The sequence below is a fragment of the Liolophura sinensis genome, chromosome 13, assembly GCF_032854445.1.
Source record: "Liolophura sinensis isolate JHLJ2023 chromosome 13, CUHK_Ljap_v2, whole genome shotgun sequence".
NCBI lineage: Eukaryota > Metazoa > Mollusca > Polyplacophora > Chitonida > Chitonidae > Liolophura > Liolophura sinensis.
The window spans coordinates 9,419,209-9,439,429 of record NC_088307.1 but is presented as its reverse complement, the minus strand read 5'-3'; the positions used below and the strand labels follow the sequence as shown (position 1 = coordinate 9,439,429).

At 41.4% G+C, this 20,221-nt stretch overlaps 1 protein-coding gene across 1 annotated transcript in view; it reads left to right on the top strand.

The window, feature by feature from the left end:
• The first annotated feature begins 2,319 nt into the window (after positions 1 to 2,319).
• The window catches only part of LOC135480831 (protocadherin Fat 4-like), a 67,558-nt gene continuing 49,656 nt past the window's right edge, over positions 2,320 to 20,221 (top strand). Inside the window, exons 1-9 of the mRNA XM_064760759.1 lie at positions 2,320 to 2,493; positions 3,620 to 3,727; positions 4,565 to 5,107; positions 8,541 to 8,639; positions 11,637 to 11,750; positions 13,955 to 15,121; positions 17,135 to 17,314; positions 18,259 to 18,366; positions 19,123 to 19,297. Of these exons, the coding sequence (XP_064616829.1) occupies positions 4,568 to 5,107; positions 8,541 to 8,639; positions 11,637 to 11,750; positions 13,955 to 15,121; positions 17,135 to 17,314; positions 18,259 to 18,366; positions 19,123 to 19,297 (2,383 nt within the window). The 5' untranslated portion in view covers positions 2,320 to 2,493; positions 3,620 to 3,727; positions 4,565 to 4,567. The remainder of the gene's footprint in view (positions 2,494 to 3,619; positions 3,728 to 4,564; positions 5,108 to 8,540; positions 8,640 to 11,636; positions 11,751 to 13,954; positions 15,122 to 17,134; positions 17,315 to 18,258; positions 18,367 to 19,122; positions 19,298 to 20,221) is intronic.

The following is a 20,221-nucleotide window of genomic DNA, read 5'->3' as shown; positions in this document are numbered from 1 at the left end:
CTGAACACTGGTGTATGTCCCCTGAACACTGTCTCACGTCCCCTGAACACTGTCTTATGTCCCCTGAACACTGTCTCACATCCCCTGAACACTGGCATATGTCCCCCGAACACTGTCTCACATCCCCTGAACACTGTCTTGTCCCCTGAACACTGACTTATGTCCCCTGAACACTGTCTTGTGTCCCCTGAACACTGTCTCACGTCCCCTGAACACTGTCTTATGTCCCCTGCATACCGTCTTATGTCCCCTGAACACTGTCTTGTGTCCCCTGAACACTGGCGTATGTCCCCTGAACACTGTCTTATGTCCCCTGCATACCGTCTTATGTCCCCTGAACACTGTCTTGTGTCCCCGAACACTGGTGTATGTCCCCTGAACACTGTCTTACGTCCCCTGAGCACCGTCTTATGTCCCCTGAACACTGTCTCACGTCCCCTGAACACTGGCATATGTCCCCAGAACACTGTCTCACATCCCCTGAACACTGTCTTATGTCCCCTGAACACTGACTTATGTCCCCTGAACACTGTCTTATGTCCCCTGAACACTGTCTTATGTCCCCTGAACACTGATTTATGTCCCTCGAACACTGTCTCACATCCCCTGAACACTGTCTTATGTCCCCTGAACACTGACTTATGTCCCCTGAACACTGTCTTATGTCCTCTGAACACTGTCTCACGTCCCCTGAACACTGTCTTATGTCCCCTGAACACTGTCTTGTGTCCCCTGAACACTGGCGTATGTCCCCTGAACACTGTCTTATGTCCCCTGCATACCGTCTTATGTCCCCTGAACACTGTCTTATGTACCCTGAAGACTGTTATGTCCCCTGAACACCGTCTTATGTCCCCTGAACACTGTCGTATGTCCCCTGAACACTGTCTTATGTACCCTGAACACTGTCTCACATCCCCTGAACACTGTCTTATGTACCCTGAAGGACTGTTATGTCCCCTGAACACCGTCTTATGTCCCCTGAACACTGTCGTATGTCCCCTTAACACTGTTGTAAGTCCCCTGAACACTGTGTACCCTGAACACTGTTGTATGTTCCCTGAATGCTGTCTTATGTCCCTGAACACTATGTTATGTCTCCTGAACACTGTCTTATGTCTCTTGAACACCGTCTTATGTCTTATGTCCCCTGACCACTGTTACACGAACAGTGTCTATCTTATGTTTCACAAACAGTGTCTATCCTATGTTGCCTGAACAGTGTCTATCTTACATTACACGAGCAGTGTCTATCCTATGTTGCATGAACAGTGTCTATCCTATGCTGCCTTATGTCCCCTGAATATGTCTGTCTTGATATATCCTGTGAAAAAAGTCTGTCTTGTGTCACCCGAACAGAGTATATCTTATGCCCCTGAATAACATCTACCTTATCTTCCCTCAACAATGTATATTATCTTCCCTGAACAGCGGGTCTATCTTGTGTCCCCTGAACAGTGTCTGCATGCCTTATGTCGTGAACAATATCTATCTTATCTTCCCTGAACAGTGTGTGTCTTATGTCCCTGAACAATGTCTATCTTATATCCCCTGAACATTGCATGTCTTATGTCATGAACAATATCTATCTTATGTTCCCTGAACAGTGTGTGTCGTATGTCCCTGAACAATGTCTATCTTATGTCCCCTGAACAGTGCATGTCTTATGTCATGAACAATATCTATATTATCTTCCCTGAACAGTGTGTGTCGTATATGTCCCTGAACAATGTCTATCTTATGTCCCCTGAACAGTGTCTGTCTTATGTCATGAACAATATCTATCTTATCTTCCCTGAACAGTGTGTGTCGTATATGTCCCTGAACAAGGTCTATCTTATGTCCCCTGAACAGTGCATGTCTTATGTCATGAACAATATCTATCTTATGTTCCCTAAACAGTGTCTGTCTTATGTCCCTGAACAAGGTCTATCTTATGTCCCCTGAACAGTGTCTGTCTTATGTCTCTGAACAGTGGATCTATCTTATGTCCCCCAAATAACGTCCATATTCTGTCCTTGTATATCTTATTCCCCGGAATAGTTTCTGTCTAATATTTGCTTGACAATGTCTATCTTCTGTCCCCTAAACATCGTCTATATTTTGTATCCCAGAACATTGTCTATGCTCACTGACCATGCAGTGTCTACCTTATTTTAACTTTGATATTATAAATAAATAAAAAATAAACGTAATAAAATGGGTTAATAAATGAATAGTTCTTGTGTTTAGGCTTTAAATTGAGAATATTGTATTAGGTTGGTAAATGAGTTAAAAGTAAGTTGAAAGGACAACCAAATTTGGAACAGAATTGTGTTTTAAGTTGTGTTTCAACTTCACGTTTGCAGGTGGTGATCACTGTGGAGCGTTCTTTGGGGTGTGCCGTGCCGTTGTTCACCTTTGGCGTTCAAGAGTCCATCAGTAGTGGCAGTTTGATAGGCAAGGTGGCCGCCGGGGATCCAATTCAGGGGAGTGGACTCAAGTACCGTTTAAGTAAGAAAATTGTTTATTCCCACTATCCCGCTTACTATCCACCCCCCCCCCCCCCACCACCCACCGCCTCTCAAATAAAGGAAACCAAAAAATTAAATTTCATATTAAATGATCCAGCCACCTCAGCCACACCTTTTTGTCACATTTCACAGTAAATGTTATTGTAATTCTTAGACCTTTTCGCATGTTTAAATGCAAGGTGTTTGCTAAGGCATATTCTAAAGGCATTATTCTGTGTTGACTGATATAATTGTATTTTTTTGTGATTTGTGATTAAAGGTCTGAATCTGGCCAAAGTCAACCAATGTAGTTGTGTTTCACGGCAAAATCAAATTGAAAATGTGCATAGATTGCGCTGAAGGTTGCTCTTTCATAGGCGAAAAGGTTGAGGAATTAGGGTACAGGGATTTCTAGTCTTCAGTATAACAACACTGCGCACAGTGACCGCTCAGTGCAGAACGATGCCGGTGTGCACTTCACTGCAGGGCAGTTACTTGCCACGTGGGAGTATTCACGTTTAGATAGAACTGCCGACAAAAATGATCATACAAGAAAGTATTTGCAGAACATTATTCTGATTATATTGAATCAGCTTTGTATAGCACATATTTTATGTTATGTGCCTCCTCATATATTCACAAAATTTTTTAAAATGTTATTTGACTGTTTGACATTACACTCAAAAACTTTTCACCAATACGATTATAGTTAGTTTTGACTGTTCCAGAGGCACAAATGACACGTCTTTCCTTTAAGAATTTTCTCAAGCTCAAAAACATTCAGCTCCTCAATTTTCTCCATCATTTGTCTTCTGGTTTTGGAAAACTTTGTTTAGACACCAGTGTAATAGTAAATGTGTGATGGCCTACCAGGTCACATGATAAAGTGGGACTTTCTTTACCTTTAGCCATAGAAGAGTTCAAACCTATTGACAATCTTTCCTTATATTATTTCTGAAGGTGTATATAATTACATAAACATTTTAGTTTGTTTTGTCCAGCAAAGAATTTATCTCAAGCAAGATATCCTGTTCAGTCACAAATCTCATTTCAGGATGTTGATGCTAACTTGTTTATAATATACTTTTGACTGATATCTTACAATTTTGTCATTTTGCATTTCTCAGGAAGTAAACTAGACCTCCCCTTTCAAATTGATCCTTACAAGGGGGACATTTACCTGCAGAGAGCTTTGAATTACGAACAGATACCCTTCATACCTGCTTAATGTTGAGGTAAGTAAACATATAGGCTAAATAGTTGTCAGTGTTTAGTATCGTCTCCAGTCATAGTTTATTGACATTAATAACCAACAGATCATTCTAGAAAGATCATGAAGATAATTGGAATTTTTTAGAATGAATTGGGCATAACTAGTATAGTATTTTTGTGGTTATCAATATCCCAGGGCCTTTTGACTGAGGTGGTTGTCACGCCCGTGCGGGGCAATAACCCAGGAGCCTCTTACCAATGCGGTCGCTGTGAGTTCAATTCAAGCTTTATGCTGGCTTCCTCTCTGACTGTACATTGGAATGTTTTTCAGCAACCTGCAGATGGTCATGGTATCTGCCGGGTTACTTCTCACCATAATGCTGGCCATCGTCGTATAAGTGAACTATTCTTGAGTACAGCACAAAACATAAATAAAATAAATAAATCTAAAGCCCAAGAAAATAAATCTAAAGCCCAAGAAAATAAATCTAAAGCCCAAGAAGCCCATTCAAAAGTGTTGATGTCCAGGCGCTTAGTTTACATGACTGAAACCAAGTAGTGACTAGCAGACACTAGGGTGAAGAGTAACCAACGTGATTATTTATTTAGTTATCTGATTGTAGTTTTATGTCATACTCAAGATTATTTCGCGGGGGGGAAAGTACTGCATTCGAGTCAACTGGATTTCATGGAGGACGGTTATATTTTATGTATTGATCTTTACAAGAATAATTATAATTCAAGTGAGAATTAGTCACATCAAGGCCTTCATGTTTTGTGTATTTTCCCGGGAAACAGAAAACAAGTACTGATATGATAAACATGCATTTGAAACAGAGGCGTTCTTTTTTTATTTCAAGGTGATGTCAGGTACTAGTTCTGTCACATGTGAGGTGAAGGTTATTGTACAAAATGAAGATGACGAACCTCCACAATTTACGAAGAGGACATTCAAGTTCCAAACATATGAGGAAATGGAACCGAGTACTATTGGTGTTGTCTCCGCATTCGATGAAGACACGATGCCCTCAGATCTCTCCTACATCATTGTTAATTCACATTCATTGGAAAAGTTCATTAGTGTCGAGAAAGGGGGCGTGGTTAAATCTAAATCACCGTTAATAAGATCTGATTTATCCTCTTTCAACTTTTACGCGCCGAATACAAACTCTATAGAGTTCGATGTCACTGTCACCGACGACAAGAAAAGCGACACAGCCAGGGTTGTCATCGAAGTGAAAAATCTGGTCGTAAGACGCGAAGACTCACAATATGTCTACGGAACTATTCTGGAAAACAGTGTTGCTAATTCCATTGTCAATATTTCTTTTCCCTCGGAGGACAAAGATGGGGTTCTCAAAATACAAACTGTGTCTGAGGATTTCTACTTTGATGAGATTACGGTGAGTTATATAGGAACTGGTGGGGCCTCTGTGGCCATAGGGGTTAGTATGCCAACACGGCGCAGTGACCCAGGAGGCTCTCACTAATGTGGTGGCTGCGCTCATGCTGGCTTCCTCTCTGGACGTATCTGCCAGCAGCTTGCAGATAGTTGTGGGTTATCCGCGGGTTCTGCCCTGTTTCCTCTCGCCAGTAATGCTAGTCGCCGTTGTATAAGTGAAATATTCTTTAGTACAGCTTAAAACATCAATCAAATAAATAAATGAATAAATATATTAACTAGTGCCCTGGCTGACTCTGATGGTTGAAGAGCTGGCTCACTGAAACTGCCAGGCCCTTGCCCAATGTGGTTGTATGTTGGGTTCCAGTCGTCAGTGCTTCCACTGGGCCTATAAAATTCAGGAGGTCAGACGAAGGATCGTGGTTTCCTCCGGCATTCCCGTTTCCTCCACACACAAAATGGACTCTCACCCTAAAACATTGTTAAGGCAAAAATCTTTGAACATGGTGTTAACAATAATCAGTCAGTCAATCATGCATATCTATATTTACATGGGTGTTTATTAATTATTAATTAAAATTTGAGTGGTTCACAGGTTCTGAGCCTTGAATAACTGATTGTTCCGTTTTGCCACGTTGAGAAAACAGGCCAGTTGTTTGCGCAGATTGGTTTCAGGAACTTGTGGCTATTCAGCAATAGAATATCTCCCACCACACACCACCTCCACCCCCGTGTTAGTTTTTTTTTTCTTTTATTTACCGTAACGTCAGCAAAGCCAACAATTTGCTCACATTGGCAAGGTCAAAGAATATCGAGTAGAGGTGAATGTGAATGAGGATGTCAGATGATAATCTGTGTTGTAGCCATACAGGTCAAGTGCTGCATTTGTGAGAACGTTAAAGAGGACAGATCAGTGCAACCGATTTATCTGTCACAATTACACTCCACGTAATCAACACAGGAATGACCGTTTGCTTGTGCCAAATTTCGTGGCCTGAATAGTAATTGGAGCAGCATTGCAGAGCTTGTAAAAGCAATGCTGTTGGTAGTTGTCGAACTCTGCTCGGTTCCTTTGACCTCACAGTTGCTGGCCACAGTCTTATAAGTGAAATAGGGGCCTCAGTGGCTCAGTTGGTTAGCGCGCTAGCGCAGCGTAATGACCCAGGAGCCTTTCACCAATGCGGTCGCTGTGCGTTCAAGTCCAGCTCATGCTGGCTTCCTCTCCGGCCGTATGTGGGAAGGTCTTCCAGCAACCTGTGGATGGTGGTGGGTTTCCTCCCACCATAATGCTGGCCGCCGTCGTATAGGTGGAATATTCTTGAGTACGGCGTAAAACACCAATCAAATAAATAAATGAGTAAATAAATATAAGTGAAATATTCTTGGCTACGCTGGCACGCTAACCGGCCTAAGCTACTAGGGCACCCTGTTAGCCTATATACCAGTATGTACAGTAATAAATATTATATTATAAAAAATTAAAAGTATATATATATATATATATTATATGTATACATATGTATGTGTATATATTCTCCTATATTGGTCTGCACAATTATACACCACATAACCGACCCGCGAATGACCTCGTATAAATATACATATGTAGAAAGCATGCAAAGTAAAACGTAAGTAAAATTGCATGAAGCCACTGCCTTAGTAAACTATCCTATATTATATTTTTGAGTGGGGGCCGTGGTCTAGTGGCTTATGGAGGTGCTTGCATTGAGTAAGGGCCGTGGTCTAGTGGTTTATGGAGGTGCTGGCATTGAGTAAGGGCCGTGGTTTAGTGGTTTATGGAGGTGCTGGCGTTGAGTGATGGCTGTGGTCTAGTGGTTTATGGAGGTATTTATCTTGAGTGGGGGGGGGGGGGGGGATCGTTGTCTAGTGGTCTATGGAGGTGCTTGTCTTGAGTGGGGGCCGTGATCTAGTGGTTTATGTGGGGTGTTTTGAGTGGGGTCCATGGCCTAGAGGTTTATGGAGATGCTTGCTTTGAGTGAGGGCTGTGGTCTAGTGGTTCATGGAGGATTTTGCATTGAATGAGGGCAGTGGTTTAGTGGTTTGTGGAGGTGCTTGCATTGTGGAGGCCATGGTCTAGTGGTTTATGGAGGTTGTCTTGAGTGGGGCCGTGGTCTAATGATTTATGGAGATGCTTGCCTTGTTAGGGCAGTGGTCTAGTGGTTGATGGAGGTGCTTGCCCCGACTAAAGGCCGTGGTCTAATAATTTATTTAGGTTCTAACCTTGAATGGGGGCTTTAGTCTAGTGGTTTATGGAGATGCTTGTCTTGTTGGCGTGGTGGTTTAGTGGTTTATGGAGGTGATTGCCTTGAGTGGGGGCCATGGTCTAGTGTTGTTTGGAGATGCTTACCTTGAAAGGGGGCCGTGGTGTAGTGGTTTATGGAGGTGCTTGTCTTGAGTTGGGCAGTGGTTTAGTGGTTTATGGAGGTGCTTGACTTGAGTTGGGGCCATGGTCTAGTGGTTTATGGAGGTGCTTGCGTGGAGTGGTGGACGTGATCTAGTGGTTTATGGAGGTGCTTGTCTGAGTGGGGGCCGTGGTCTAGTGGTTGTCTTGAGTAGGGGTCGTGGTGCAGTGGTTTATGGAGGTGCTTTTCTTGAGTTAGGACCATGGTCTAGTGGTTATTTTGAGTGGGGGTCGTGGTCTAGTGGTTTATGGAGGTGCTGGCCTTGAATAGGGACCATGGTCTAGTGGTTTATGGAGGTGCTTGCCCTGAGTGGGGGCCATGGTATAGTGTTTTATGGAGGTGCTTGCCTTGAGTAGGGGGCCATGGTCTAGTGGTTTATGGAGGTGCTTGCCTTGAGTGGGGCTCGTGGTCTAGTGGTTTATGGAGGTGCTTGCGTTGAGTGGGGGCCGTGGTCTAGTGGCTTATGGAGGTGCTTGCATTCAGTGGGGGTCATGGTCTAGTGGCGGTTGTCTTGAATGGGTACGTACGTTTGAAGGCTGTCATATAAGTGAAATATTTTAGATTACAGCATAAAACATAGTCATATAAATCAAGTAAAATTGAAATGCTAGGGAACACAAGATGCAGGTTCAAAACCAACCTTAGACAGGGAATTTGTAGATTGCCTTGCTTTCAATTCTTGTCAAGCATTGGTGACAAAAATTGGTCGTCAATGCTCTTGTGATCATTTTCACGGTCTAATGTTCGTTACAGACCAGATGTCTTCCATCAGTATGGTGTTTATATCTGTCTGTCACACGTGGGAAAGTTGGTTAGCAAATTGCTGAAAATTCAGCATTTAGGCCTGGGTCTCCGGTTTCCTCCATCTGAAAGATTGACCAGTTCACGATCATTTAACTGAACATTTCTTCAGTATGGCATTACACTAGAATCAAATAAATAAATAAATAAATAACAAGGATAGCAAATATCCAATTAATATAAGGTATGTTTCTTTTTATTTTCTTGAAGGGCGAACTGAAAACAAAGAGGTCGTTTGATCGTGAAGCCCAGGCAGCCCAGAGGTTAAATGTGGCACTAGTTGACAAGAAGAACCTGTGCAAGGAAGTGGTAAGGGATGAACACGTGATAATTCTGTACAGATCCATTTTAGTGTGGACCAACATGGACTGGATTTTTTTTTTAGCTAAAATCTCAGCCATGTCTATTGACAGTTACTCATTTTGTCAGATTCTGAGAGTTCTATTAATCTGGTATATAATGACAAAGTGTTTTGAAGTTTATTGTAGGTGGGAAACATGCCAGTATCCAAGCATCTTTTGTGATTACAGACACGCCAATATTCAAAGCACCCTGTTATGTCAAAAAGATAATTATCATATTGTAACTACCCTGATTCCCCAACCATTTTGCATAGGAAAGAGCAACTTTCAGCGAAATCTTTGCACATTTTCTATATGATTTTGGAGACAGAATTGCATTGGTTGGATTAACCATTTACAGGGCTTCACATAAAGTGTATTTATTTATTTATTTGATTGATGTTTCATCAATACTCAAAAATATCTCACTTATACGACACCAGCCAGCATTATGGTGGGAGGAAACTGGGTAGAACTCGGGGAAACTCACGACCATCCGCATGCTGCTGGCAGACCCTCAGAGGTATGACCGGAGAGGAAGCCAGCAAGAGCTGGACTTGAACCCATAGCTACCGCATTGGTGAGAGGTTCCTGAGTCGTTACGCCACTCTGGCAGACTAACACCCTCTGCCATGGTGGGACAAAAAAGTATAATTTTACTAGTCTGCACTAGTCTATTGCCTTCAGAATATGCTTGAATACCCTACAAACACACGAAAAGGTTGATGAATTACAGTAATAATTCTCATGACTCTAGAATCCACTGATTTTTTGTGACATGGAAGCTAATATCGCACTCACCTGTATTGTGACATGGGAGGTAATATATCCCACTCACCTATATTGTGACATGGAAGGTAATATATCCCACTCACCTATATTGTGACATGGAAGCTAACATATCTCACTCACCTCTATTGTGACACAAAAGCTAATATTGCACTCACCTATATTGTGACATGGAAGCTTATATAACCCCCTCACCTGTATTGTGACATGGAAGCTAACATATCTCACTCACCTCTATTGTGACACAAAAGCTAATATCGCACTCACCTATATTGTGACATGGAAGCTTATATAACCCCTTCACCTATATTGTGACATGGAAGCTAACATATCTCACTCACCTCTATTGTGACACGAAAGCTAATATTGCACTCACCTATATTGTGACATGAAAGCTTATATAACCCCCTCACCTGTATTGTGACATGGAAGCTAACATATCTCACTCACCTCTATTGTGACACGAAAGCTAATATCGCACTCACCTATATTGTGACATGGAAGGTAATATATCCCCCTCACCTGTATTGTGACATGGCAGCTAATATATCCCCCTCACCTGTATTGTGACATGGAAGCTAACATATCTCACCTGTATTGTGACATGTAAGCTAATATCGCACTCACCTGTATTGTGACAGGGAAGCTAATATCGCACTTACCTGTATTGTGACATGGAAGCTAATATATCCCCCTCACCTGTATTGTGACATGTAAGCTAATATCCCCCTCACCTGTATTGTGACATGTAAGCTAATATCGCACTCACCTGTATTGTGACAGGGAAGCTAATATCGCACTTACCTGTATTGTGACATGGAAGCTAATATATCCCCCTCACCTGTATTGTGACATGGAAGCTAACATATCTCACCTGTATTGTGACACGTAAGCTAATATCGCACTCACCTGTATTGTTGCAGGGAAGCTAATATCGCACTTACCTGTATTGTGACATGGAAGCTAATATATCCCCCTCACCTGTATTGTGACATGGAAGCTAACATATCTCACCTGTATTGTGACACGTAAGCTAATATCGCGCTCACCTGTATTGTGACAGGGAAGCTAATATCGCACTTACCTGTATTGTGACATGGAAGCTAATATATCCCCCTCACCTGTATTGTGACATGTAAGCTAATATCACACTCACCTGTATTGTGACATGGGAGCTAATATCGCACTCACCTGTATTGTGAAACGAAAGCTAATATCGCACTCACCTATATTGTGACATGGAAGCTTATATAACCCCTTCACCTATATTGTGACATGGAAGCTAACATATCTCACTCACCTCTATTGTGACACGAAAGCTAATATTGCACTCACCTATATTGTGACATGGAAGCTTATGTAACCCCCTCACCTGTATTGTGACATGGAAGCTAACATATCTCACTCACCTCTATTGTGACACAAAAGCTAATATTGCACTCACCTATATTGTGACATGGAAGCTAATATATCCCCCTCACCTGTATTGTGACATGGAAGCTAACATATCTCACCTGTATTGTGACATGTAAGCTAATATCGCACTCACCTGTATTGTGACAGGGAAGCTAATATCGCACTTACCTGTATTGTGACATGGAAGCTAATATATCCCCCTCACCTGTATTGTGACATGTAAGCTAATATCGCACTCACCTGTATTGTGATAGGGAAGCTAATATCGCACTTACCTGTATTGTGACATGGAAGCTAATATATCCCCCTCACCTGTATTGTGACATGTAAGCTAATATCGCACTCACCTGTATTGTGACAGGGAAGCTAATATCGCACTTACCTGTATTGTGACATGGAAGCTAATATATCCCCCTCACCTGTATTGTGACATGGAAGCTAACATCTCTCACCTGTATTGTGACACGTAAGCTAATATCCCCCTCACCTGTATTGTTGCAGGGAAGCTAATATCGCACTCACCTGTATTGTGGCATGGAGGCTGATATCGCACTCAGCTTTATTGTGACATGGGAGCTAATATCACACTCACCTGTATTGTGACATGGGAGCTAATATCACACTCACCTGTATTGTGACATGGGAGCTAATATCGCACTCACCTGTATTGTGACATGGAAGCTAATATCCCACTCAACTTTATTGTGACATGGGAGCTAATATCTCACTCACCTGTATTGTGATGCTATTCTGTTGACAGGCTGTGTATGTTGTAACCGTTTATATACTGGACGTGAATGACAACACACCTGAAACATCAGTTGCTGATTATCACCACATGTTGTCGGAGAACTTTATAGGGAGCACCTCACTGGTGAGTTGACTTTACTATTTTATTTAGTGAAGATGAAAAAACCGAGAAAATATCACTCAGCCTTCTGAGACAATGACTGTCAGTTTTTTCTCTTTTTTATTTGGTCTCTCTCCATAGCTCGAATATGAACACACTTAAGAACTAATCAACTGTGCATTTAATTATGCAGACAATCCAAGATCAGTGTGTATGTTTCATGCCTGATGCTGAATAAGCTGATTGTGTAACACAGTACGGTAACGTTTCATTGGGATATGAGCCCAACTTCCCCAAGGCTCGCTTCTGGAATACACTAATATATAATGTTCTGTCACTGGTGTTCAAGGGCTAAGGCAGTAAGGCTCGTGAGGCCAGACTGCAAGTGGGCGCTACCTTTGAGCTATTGCCTATGCTAGTTACAATCTCACAGGGCTGCAGAGAGTAGACAGGTTATGTTGTCTCCAAGCAGTCACGTAATTTGTCGCCTGATTTGGGGTCCTGCCCTCAGCAAATTTGAAGGCGATGGTTCTGGGATGATGGTTCAGTTTTCCTGAGAACTTAGAAGGGGTCTGATCGCCTTGATAGTTGAATAGAGAACATGGAGAGGGGCAGGAATACCGTGCCACAGGGTCAAACTTAAAGCTCCAGAGCCTGGGCAAAGGATAAGGAGAAGACTGACCATTGGTCACTTGGAATAAATGACCGTGCATTCTCCTGTAGCAGTGTGATGAGGACATATGGAAACACTTAACTCTGGTTCTGGGCAGTCCAGCTGATTCTCATTTGGAAATTTGTTAACGACCGCTCGTTTTTCACCAAAATGGTGGGCATGCTTGTACGCCACGTATGGAAAAGCTTTTCGGTATCTTACCAAATATCTGTGGTTTTACACTGGGCCCTCTAGTTTAATTCCTTTTCCCATAAAAATGAATGCCACCACTTGTGAAATCTCTTGGAGCTCCACTGAGTGTTTAGTGCCTCCAGTGGCACTGTTTAGTGACCTTGATAAACCCTCTAAGATTCAAGCCAATTTTAACAGTTCATTGTTGTCCCACCAACAATAGCCTTGGTAACTACACAGGTGCATGGAAATCAAAGATGTTGGGAATATTTCACTGTAATAGAGAACAAGTCGGATCCAGATGTGCATTAAAAACACAAACTCATTCTGGGCCGTTTTGCTGCAGTTGTGGTGCCGTTGTTTTGAAAAAGTGTTTTTTTTTATTTCGCACATATTTCTCCAGGCTTAATTATCATGTACTGGGGCCAATTCCACAAAGATATCTCTGACTTAAGTCAAAACGTTGTCGCAATGTTTAAGTTTCGGTAATGGAAGATGAAATTTTTTGACACGTTGTGTCTCAGCATAACACTGATGAGGTGGTAAGAATTTTAATTTACACGGCCCAAAAATAAGCTCTAAAATCATATTTCAAATTTTTGAACTAACTCAAAACTGGCTAAGTGGAATTGACCCCTGATACTTTAAAATAAGCCTCTCTTTCCCTCTACGTGGAAAGGTCTTCCAGCAACCTGTGGATGGTGAGGGTTTCCCCTGGGCTCTGCGCAGTTTCCTTCCACCATTATGCTGGACACCGTTGTATAAGTGAAATGTTCTGGAGTACAGAGTGAAACACCAATCAAATAATAAATAAATTTAAAATAAGCTCGGCACACACATGAGCTTAAGACTCAACTCACCTCAACTGTTGTGTTGATCATTAGCGCTCATGTGAGCAAAATAATGATTTGACTTAAATGAGTTGTACTAGCTCCATTCCGGACTTAATTCCCCAGGATGACTGAGCGATATTAGACTTTCAAGTCTAAATTTCAATCTGTACACTTGGAATCTTCCTGTCCGTGATTTTAGGTGAAAGTTGTTGTATAACTTTCCCAGCAATTACGTCATCAAGCAATATTTTGACCTTGTTACATAAGAAACAACAATTTGAAAGAAATTTTGTATGCCGTTCCGTCTTAAAGTCATATGGCAATCAGAGACAGGAACCAACTCCTTACGAAAAGTTGAGTCGAACTCTCATGTGTGCTAGACTTTACATGTAGCTTTGAAATGCAAGCATCAAAAATTGTACACAGTTGCAGCACATTTGCCAAGCATGTCGTGTATGATTTTATATTTACGTACTATGATGTGTATTAATCAATAAATCTATGTTTAACACAAAAGATAATTGTGAATTTTTATCCATTGTCTTATGCAGGTGATTACCGGAAGCGATGCTGATGAAGGTGTCAACAGCGAAGTTGTAGTCGAAATTAGCGGAACTTTCAGTGAGCATTTCGATTTAACGAAGTTGGCAAACAGTGCTACAGGGCTGTTCAGATACAAGTTAGTGGTCAAAAAGGAGTTTGACTACGAAAAGCTTCAAGAGAAATCTCTGAATTTTCTTCTCAGTGTAAGGGATAGTGGGAGACCGGCACTCTCCTCGACCTCTAAGCTTGTTGTCGATATTTTGGATGTCAATGACAATACACCAGCATTCAAGATGGTTCCATCGAGTCCTGTTATGGTGGAAGAAAATTATGCGTTAAAGAAGACAATCGTCACTGTCAGTGCCACTGATGAGGACAGCGGGTACAATGGTGCTGTGACATACACACTTGACCAGTTTCAGGAAGGTGGGTTCACTATCGGTGAGAGCACAGGGGACCTGTCCCTTGTGGGATCTTTGGATTATGAAGAACGCATTGAGTACTCCGTTGAAATAAGGGCAGTGGATGGTGGGATACCTAGCCGCACAGCCACGGCGATTGTTACCATTAAAGTGGTGGATGTAAACGACAATGCACCTGTGTTTACGTCTTCCCATTACACCATAGAAGTGAAAGAGAATCGAACGAACGTTCACTCAGAAGTGATGCGAGTGTCAGCTTTCGACAAGGACAGCGGTGATTTCGGGAAAGTCATCTACAGCCTGAGCAATTTTGTGCAGAATTTCAGGATTGACAGCGACACCGGCAATGTCTCCACCACTAACAGGTTGGATTTTGAGCAACTTGAGAACCCAAATATCGAGCTGCTTGTGGAAGCACATGACAACGATCCGAACTTTTCAAGTAGACGGACGAGCACAGCAACATTGCTGATTCGCTGTTTGAACGTAAACGACGTGCCACCAGTGTTTGATAAAAAGTATTACACGGCAAAGGTTAACGCAGGGCAGGACCCGTTGGTCACTGTTGTGAGAGCCACAGACCAGGACACACCCGCTGACCAGCTCACATACACTGTTTTATCACCCACAGACTTTACCATTGACAAAGATGGAGTGATCAAAGGGAAAGGATCCATTTCAGCACCCCCATCACTTCGAGAAATCACGGTTGAAGTTCGAGATGGTGTATTCAAGGCAACAGCCTTAGTACAGGTAGGGTTGCATGGGTGACATACAACACGGGTGGCTTCAATCCACCTTATGACATACCGGTAACAGGTTTTTATTTTAGCTTCGACTTTATAAAGCAGCTTGTTAAGTCTCTCCTGCCTATCTGTCTGTCATCTGTATGCTGGTTGAAGTTAGACACCTTATTTTTTTCTAACTTAACTATCTCAAAACTTGAGTGCAAGCTTATCTGATACAATCACTATGTGCTCAAAGAGCTTAGCTGATACAAAGCACTATGTGCTCAAAGGGCTTAGCTGATACAAAGCACTATGTGCTCAAAGGGCTTAGCTGATACAAAGCACTATGTGCTCAAAGGGCTTAGCTGATACAATCACTATGTGCTCAAAGGGCTTAGCTGATACAAAGCACTATACAGTGGTGTGACTTAATTTTTTTGGTGCCTGCCATCAGGGCAGCCTGCACCTGAAGTCAGCCTGCACTCACTGGAAAGGGCCAGGTAATAGCCGTCAGGACAGGTAATAATCTTACCTTCCGCAGCCAATGTTCGACAGCCAAGTATTACCAACTAAAATGCCTTCAAGGGAATGGATGACACAGTCACAAGCATAACATATTATATAAATTGATCATTCTCCTGTCTTGTTCATACAACATGTAGTGAAATTAAATTAAAATTTAACCGAGCCATGGTGGGCTTTATGAGCCATACTGACGGTATCTCAGAACACTGACGTCGTATCAACTTTTTGCCTGATGTTCACAAGAAGGAAGGAATTTTGGGAACATTATTTCAGTAATCTTTTACTCATGGGTAAAAGAGTTATTCCAACATTCAGTGTCGTGATTTAGAGTTTAAAAAAAGGTCCTAAACTCTGAAAGTATTGTCCATAAAGCCCACCCTAGAATTCAAATGTTAAAATGCCTTTAAAAAATGCCTCGCAAAAATCGAAAAAAATAAATGATAGTATAGTTATGCAAAGGTCTTTTCCTTTAAATTACCAAGGATGTTCTGTGGAGATGAATTATTACAGAGCAATGATGAAATTATTCCCATTTCTGTTAAAGCGACGATTTACATGCATTGAAAACCACACCTTGTAAACTCACGTGTGGAAAAGTTTGTCAGTAATTTGGCAAAGGTCAGTGGTTTAATTACCCTGAGCATTCCGATTTTCTCCACCCATTATACTTACCTCCGTTATACTGACCTCCATTGTACTAACCTCCATTATACTGACCTCCATTGTGTTAACCTCCATTGTACTGACCTCCATTATACTCACCTCCATTGTGCTAACCTCCATTGTACTGACCTCCATTGTGCTAACCCCCTTTGTACTGACCTCCATTGTGCTAACCTCCATTGTACTGACCTCCATTGTATTGACCTCCATTGTACTGACCTCCATTGTACTGACCTCCATTGTATTAACCTCCATTGTACTGACCTCCATTGTACTAACCTCCTTTGTACTGACCTCCATTGTGCTAACCTCCATTGTACTGACCTCCATTGTATTGACCTCCATTGTACTGACCTCCAATGTGCTAACCTCCTTTGTACTGACCTCCATTGTGCTAACCTCCATTGTACTGACCTCCATTGTACTGACCTCCATTGTACTAACCTCCATTGTACTGACCTCCATTGTACTGACCTCCATCTTGTAAGTGAAACATTCTTGAGTATGGCAAAAACATTGGGCACATGAGTAACAGTGCAGCTTCTGTGGGAATGAGTCAGTGGGAAGGGAGGTCTGCTAGCAACCTGTGGATTGTTGTGGGTTTCCCCCAGGCTCTGCCCGGTTTCCTTCCACCATAATGCTGGCTGCTGTCGTATAAGTGAAATATATTTCAGTATGGCGTAAAACACCAATCAAATAATTAAATCTTGAAAAGTGTGTCAGTGTGGAATTGAACAACAATCAGATATGTAGGTAAATAATATTTTCAGCTTCTTGAAAAATTCTTCAGATGTCCCGGTGTTAAACAACATTCAAGTAAATAGATAGTTGAATAAATAAATCTTTTCAGGTGAATATAACAACTGGAAAACATGGGCCAACTGTGAAAGACAACTATACAGAGTTCATCTTAGAAAACCGCCCTGCCGACTCCCTCCTCCTGACCACAGAGAATTTCACCACTGGCTATGACTTAACATTCCAATTTTTTGGGGCTGCACAGTTCTACGTCAATTCTTCTGGCAATACGGTAAGAAACCAAACACGTTGTCTTGAGTGGATGGGAAACGTATATCTTTTAATTTTTAAAACAATGAGGACCAAGTGGCTGAAGAGTACGTCTTTAATATACCACTGTTTCTGTTTAGCTGTGTTGTAAAGCCACATGATTAAAGCAAAATGTTATTTCACTTTGCTTTAATAACTATTTGTATCCAAAAACCAATATTAATTTAAGATAAAACATCTCAAATTGTGACAGACCTGCATTTTGAGTGGGAATGGTAGGTTGTTATTACAAGAATGCCTGCCAAAAGTCGATGTTTTTTTCTAGGCACTCAGATTTCCTCCACCCATGATACTGTCTGCCATCTTGCCATAAGTGAAAAACTAAAGGGCATTTTAACAAGAAGGACATAAATAAAATAGAATACACTCCTTGGATCAAAGTGATATAACTGTTTCTGAAACAGTTATGTTAGCATTTCTGGTTGACTTGATAATTTAGAGAAATTCATTACTGCATTTCACCTGAAGTTTAACTGGTTTGTGAAAATGCACTTTCAGAAGCACATAAAGGCCTGAAATTGATACTTTCGATGCCAAGTATTTCTGATAAGAAAATAAATAAACTTCACCGAAGCTCTTCGTTGGACCCAGCTACCTGTATGAAAAGGTGGATGAATCAACAGATGAAAAACCCTAAACTTTAGGTGAAATAAGGTGACATTGCTGCTTTAATGGTATATGGTATGCTATGTTTAGCGTTTAAATAATTCTAAAGATTAATTCAGCCCGCTTTATTAACAATTTTAAACAGTAACTGGTGATCACACACGCCTGATATGTTGTGAAAGGTAATTGTCTGGGCTAGTCTAAGGCAACAGTAGAAATTCGATTGGATTTGCCCTGATCGATTTTTGCCCAAAATCTCCAGTATATTTTGTTGAATTGTGTTGTATTTTCTAATTTTAGGGATATCTGTGGACAACGCATGAATTTGACCGAGAACACACTGACAGCTACACTGGCTACATCATGATCTCTAACTCCCTTGTTGAGGATCAGTTCTCAAATGTTAAGGTGTGCATACATTCTTCCTGTCTCATACAATCATTGCTATGTTGGTTTTGTCTCCTACATGTTGCTATTCCTCTCCAGCCGTATGTAGGAAGGCCTGCCAGTAACCTGCGGATGGTTGTGGGGTCCCCCCGGGTTCTGCGCAGTTTCCTCTCACCATATTGCTGGCCACCGTAATATAAGTGAAATGTTCTTGAGTATGGCGTAAAACACCAATCAAATAAATGACTAAATAAATAAACAAAAAAAATAAGTAAATACATGTCGCTATGCTGGTTTTCCCTGTATACATGACACTATGTTGGTTTTCCCTGTATACATGACACTATGTTGGTTTTCCCTGTATACATGACACTATGTTGGTTTTCCCTGTATACATGACACTATGTTGGTTTTCCCTGTATACATGTTGCTATGTTGGTTTTCCCTGTATACATGTCGCTATGTTGGTTTTCCCTGTATACATGTTGCTATGTTGGTTTTCCCTGTATACATGTTGCTATGTTGGTTTTATCTGTATAAACGTGGCGATGTTGGTTTTATCTTGTATATGTTGTACTGTTGGTTTTGTCTCTTACATTTTGCTATGTTGATTTTACCTCATACATGTTCATACATCAATTTTGTCACATGCTGATTTTTGTCTCATATATGTCGCTTTGTTGGTTTTGTCTCATGCATATCACTGTTTTGGCCCTGTTTATTTTGGCCTTATATATATCTTAATGTTACCTGAATTTATATTGCTTTCATTGTCAGGTGTTCATAACTGTTTTGGACGTCAATGATAATGCTCCGAGCTGTAGTCAGCCCTTGTATAAGCTGAACATCAAAGAAGGAGAGGCTATGAATAGCAGTATCGGTCACATAGAAGCCAGTGACCCAGATGTCGGACAAAATGGAACATTTGATTACATCATCAAAGGAGATGAAGGTATGTGGATGAAGAGTATTTTGCATTGACGTGTTTAGGGCTCGTCATTACACCTCTGCCCATAGCTTTGTATTATTTGGCCTTTGTGGCCGAGCGGTTAGTCTGGCAGTGCAGTGACTCTGAAGCCTCTCACCATTGCTGTGGCCGTGAGGCTGCGAGTTCAAGTCCAGGTCATGCTATCTTCCTCTCCGGTCGTACGTGGAAAGGTTTGCCAACAATTTGTTAATGCTTGTGGGTTTCCCCCGCGCTCTGTCGGGTTTCCTTCCACCACAATGCTGGCTGCTATAAGTGAAATATTCTTGAGTACAGCGTAAAACACCAATCAAATGAATAAATAAATCAATGGTCATCTTGCAAGAATTAATTTGTACACATTTTTTTTCTGCAGGTTAAAACTTCTAAGCTCAATAACATGTAGGGGTATTGATTTGGAGGTGCGAGACAAATCAATTAATAATGCTGTTTTAGAATAGTTCAGAAAGTATGAAATCAAACGATAATTGGGTAAGGTGCAAACTTGTGCGCTTCAAATTGAGGAATTCGACTTCAGCTCTGTTCCATTATGTGGTGAAAATGTAAACAGGAATACTACTCCGTTCATTATAACTGTGTCAGTGTAGAAGAAAAAGATTTTAGAGCTATCGTGGAACTTTTACGCAACGTATTAGTCCTATTAGAAAGGAATTCCCACCAAACAGTCTTTGTCGAACCACATTGAACTTTTCCCCCACATCAGACAGAATACTTTGCTTTTCATTGTACAGCTTGGGTCATGTGGGTGGCATGCATATTACTGTATCCTGCAACCAACGCTGTATGTAGCTGCTGACTAGGTTATCTCCTTTTGTTTGGTTGTGATATCAGTGGTCACATAAGTGAAGCGATTTGCCTATACATCAGTCTTTTAAACTGAATTGATAGGTC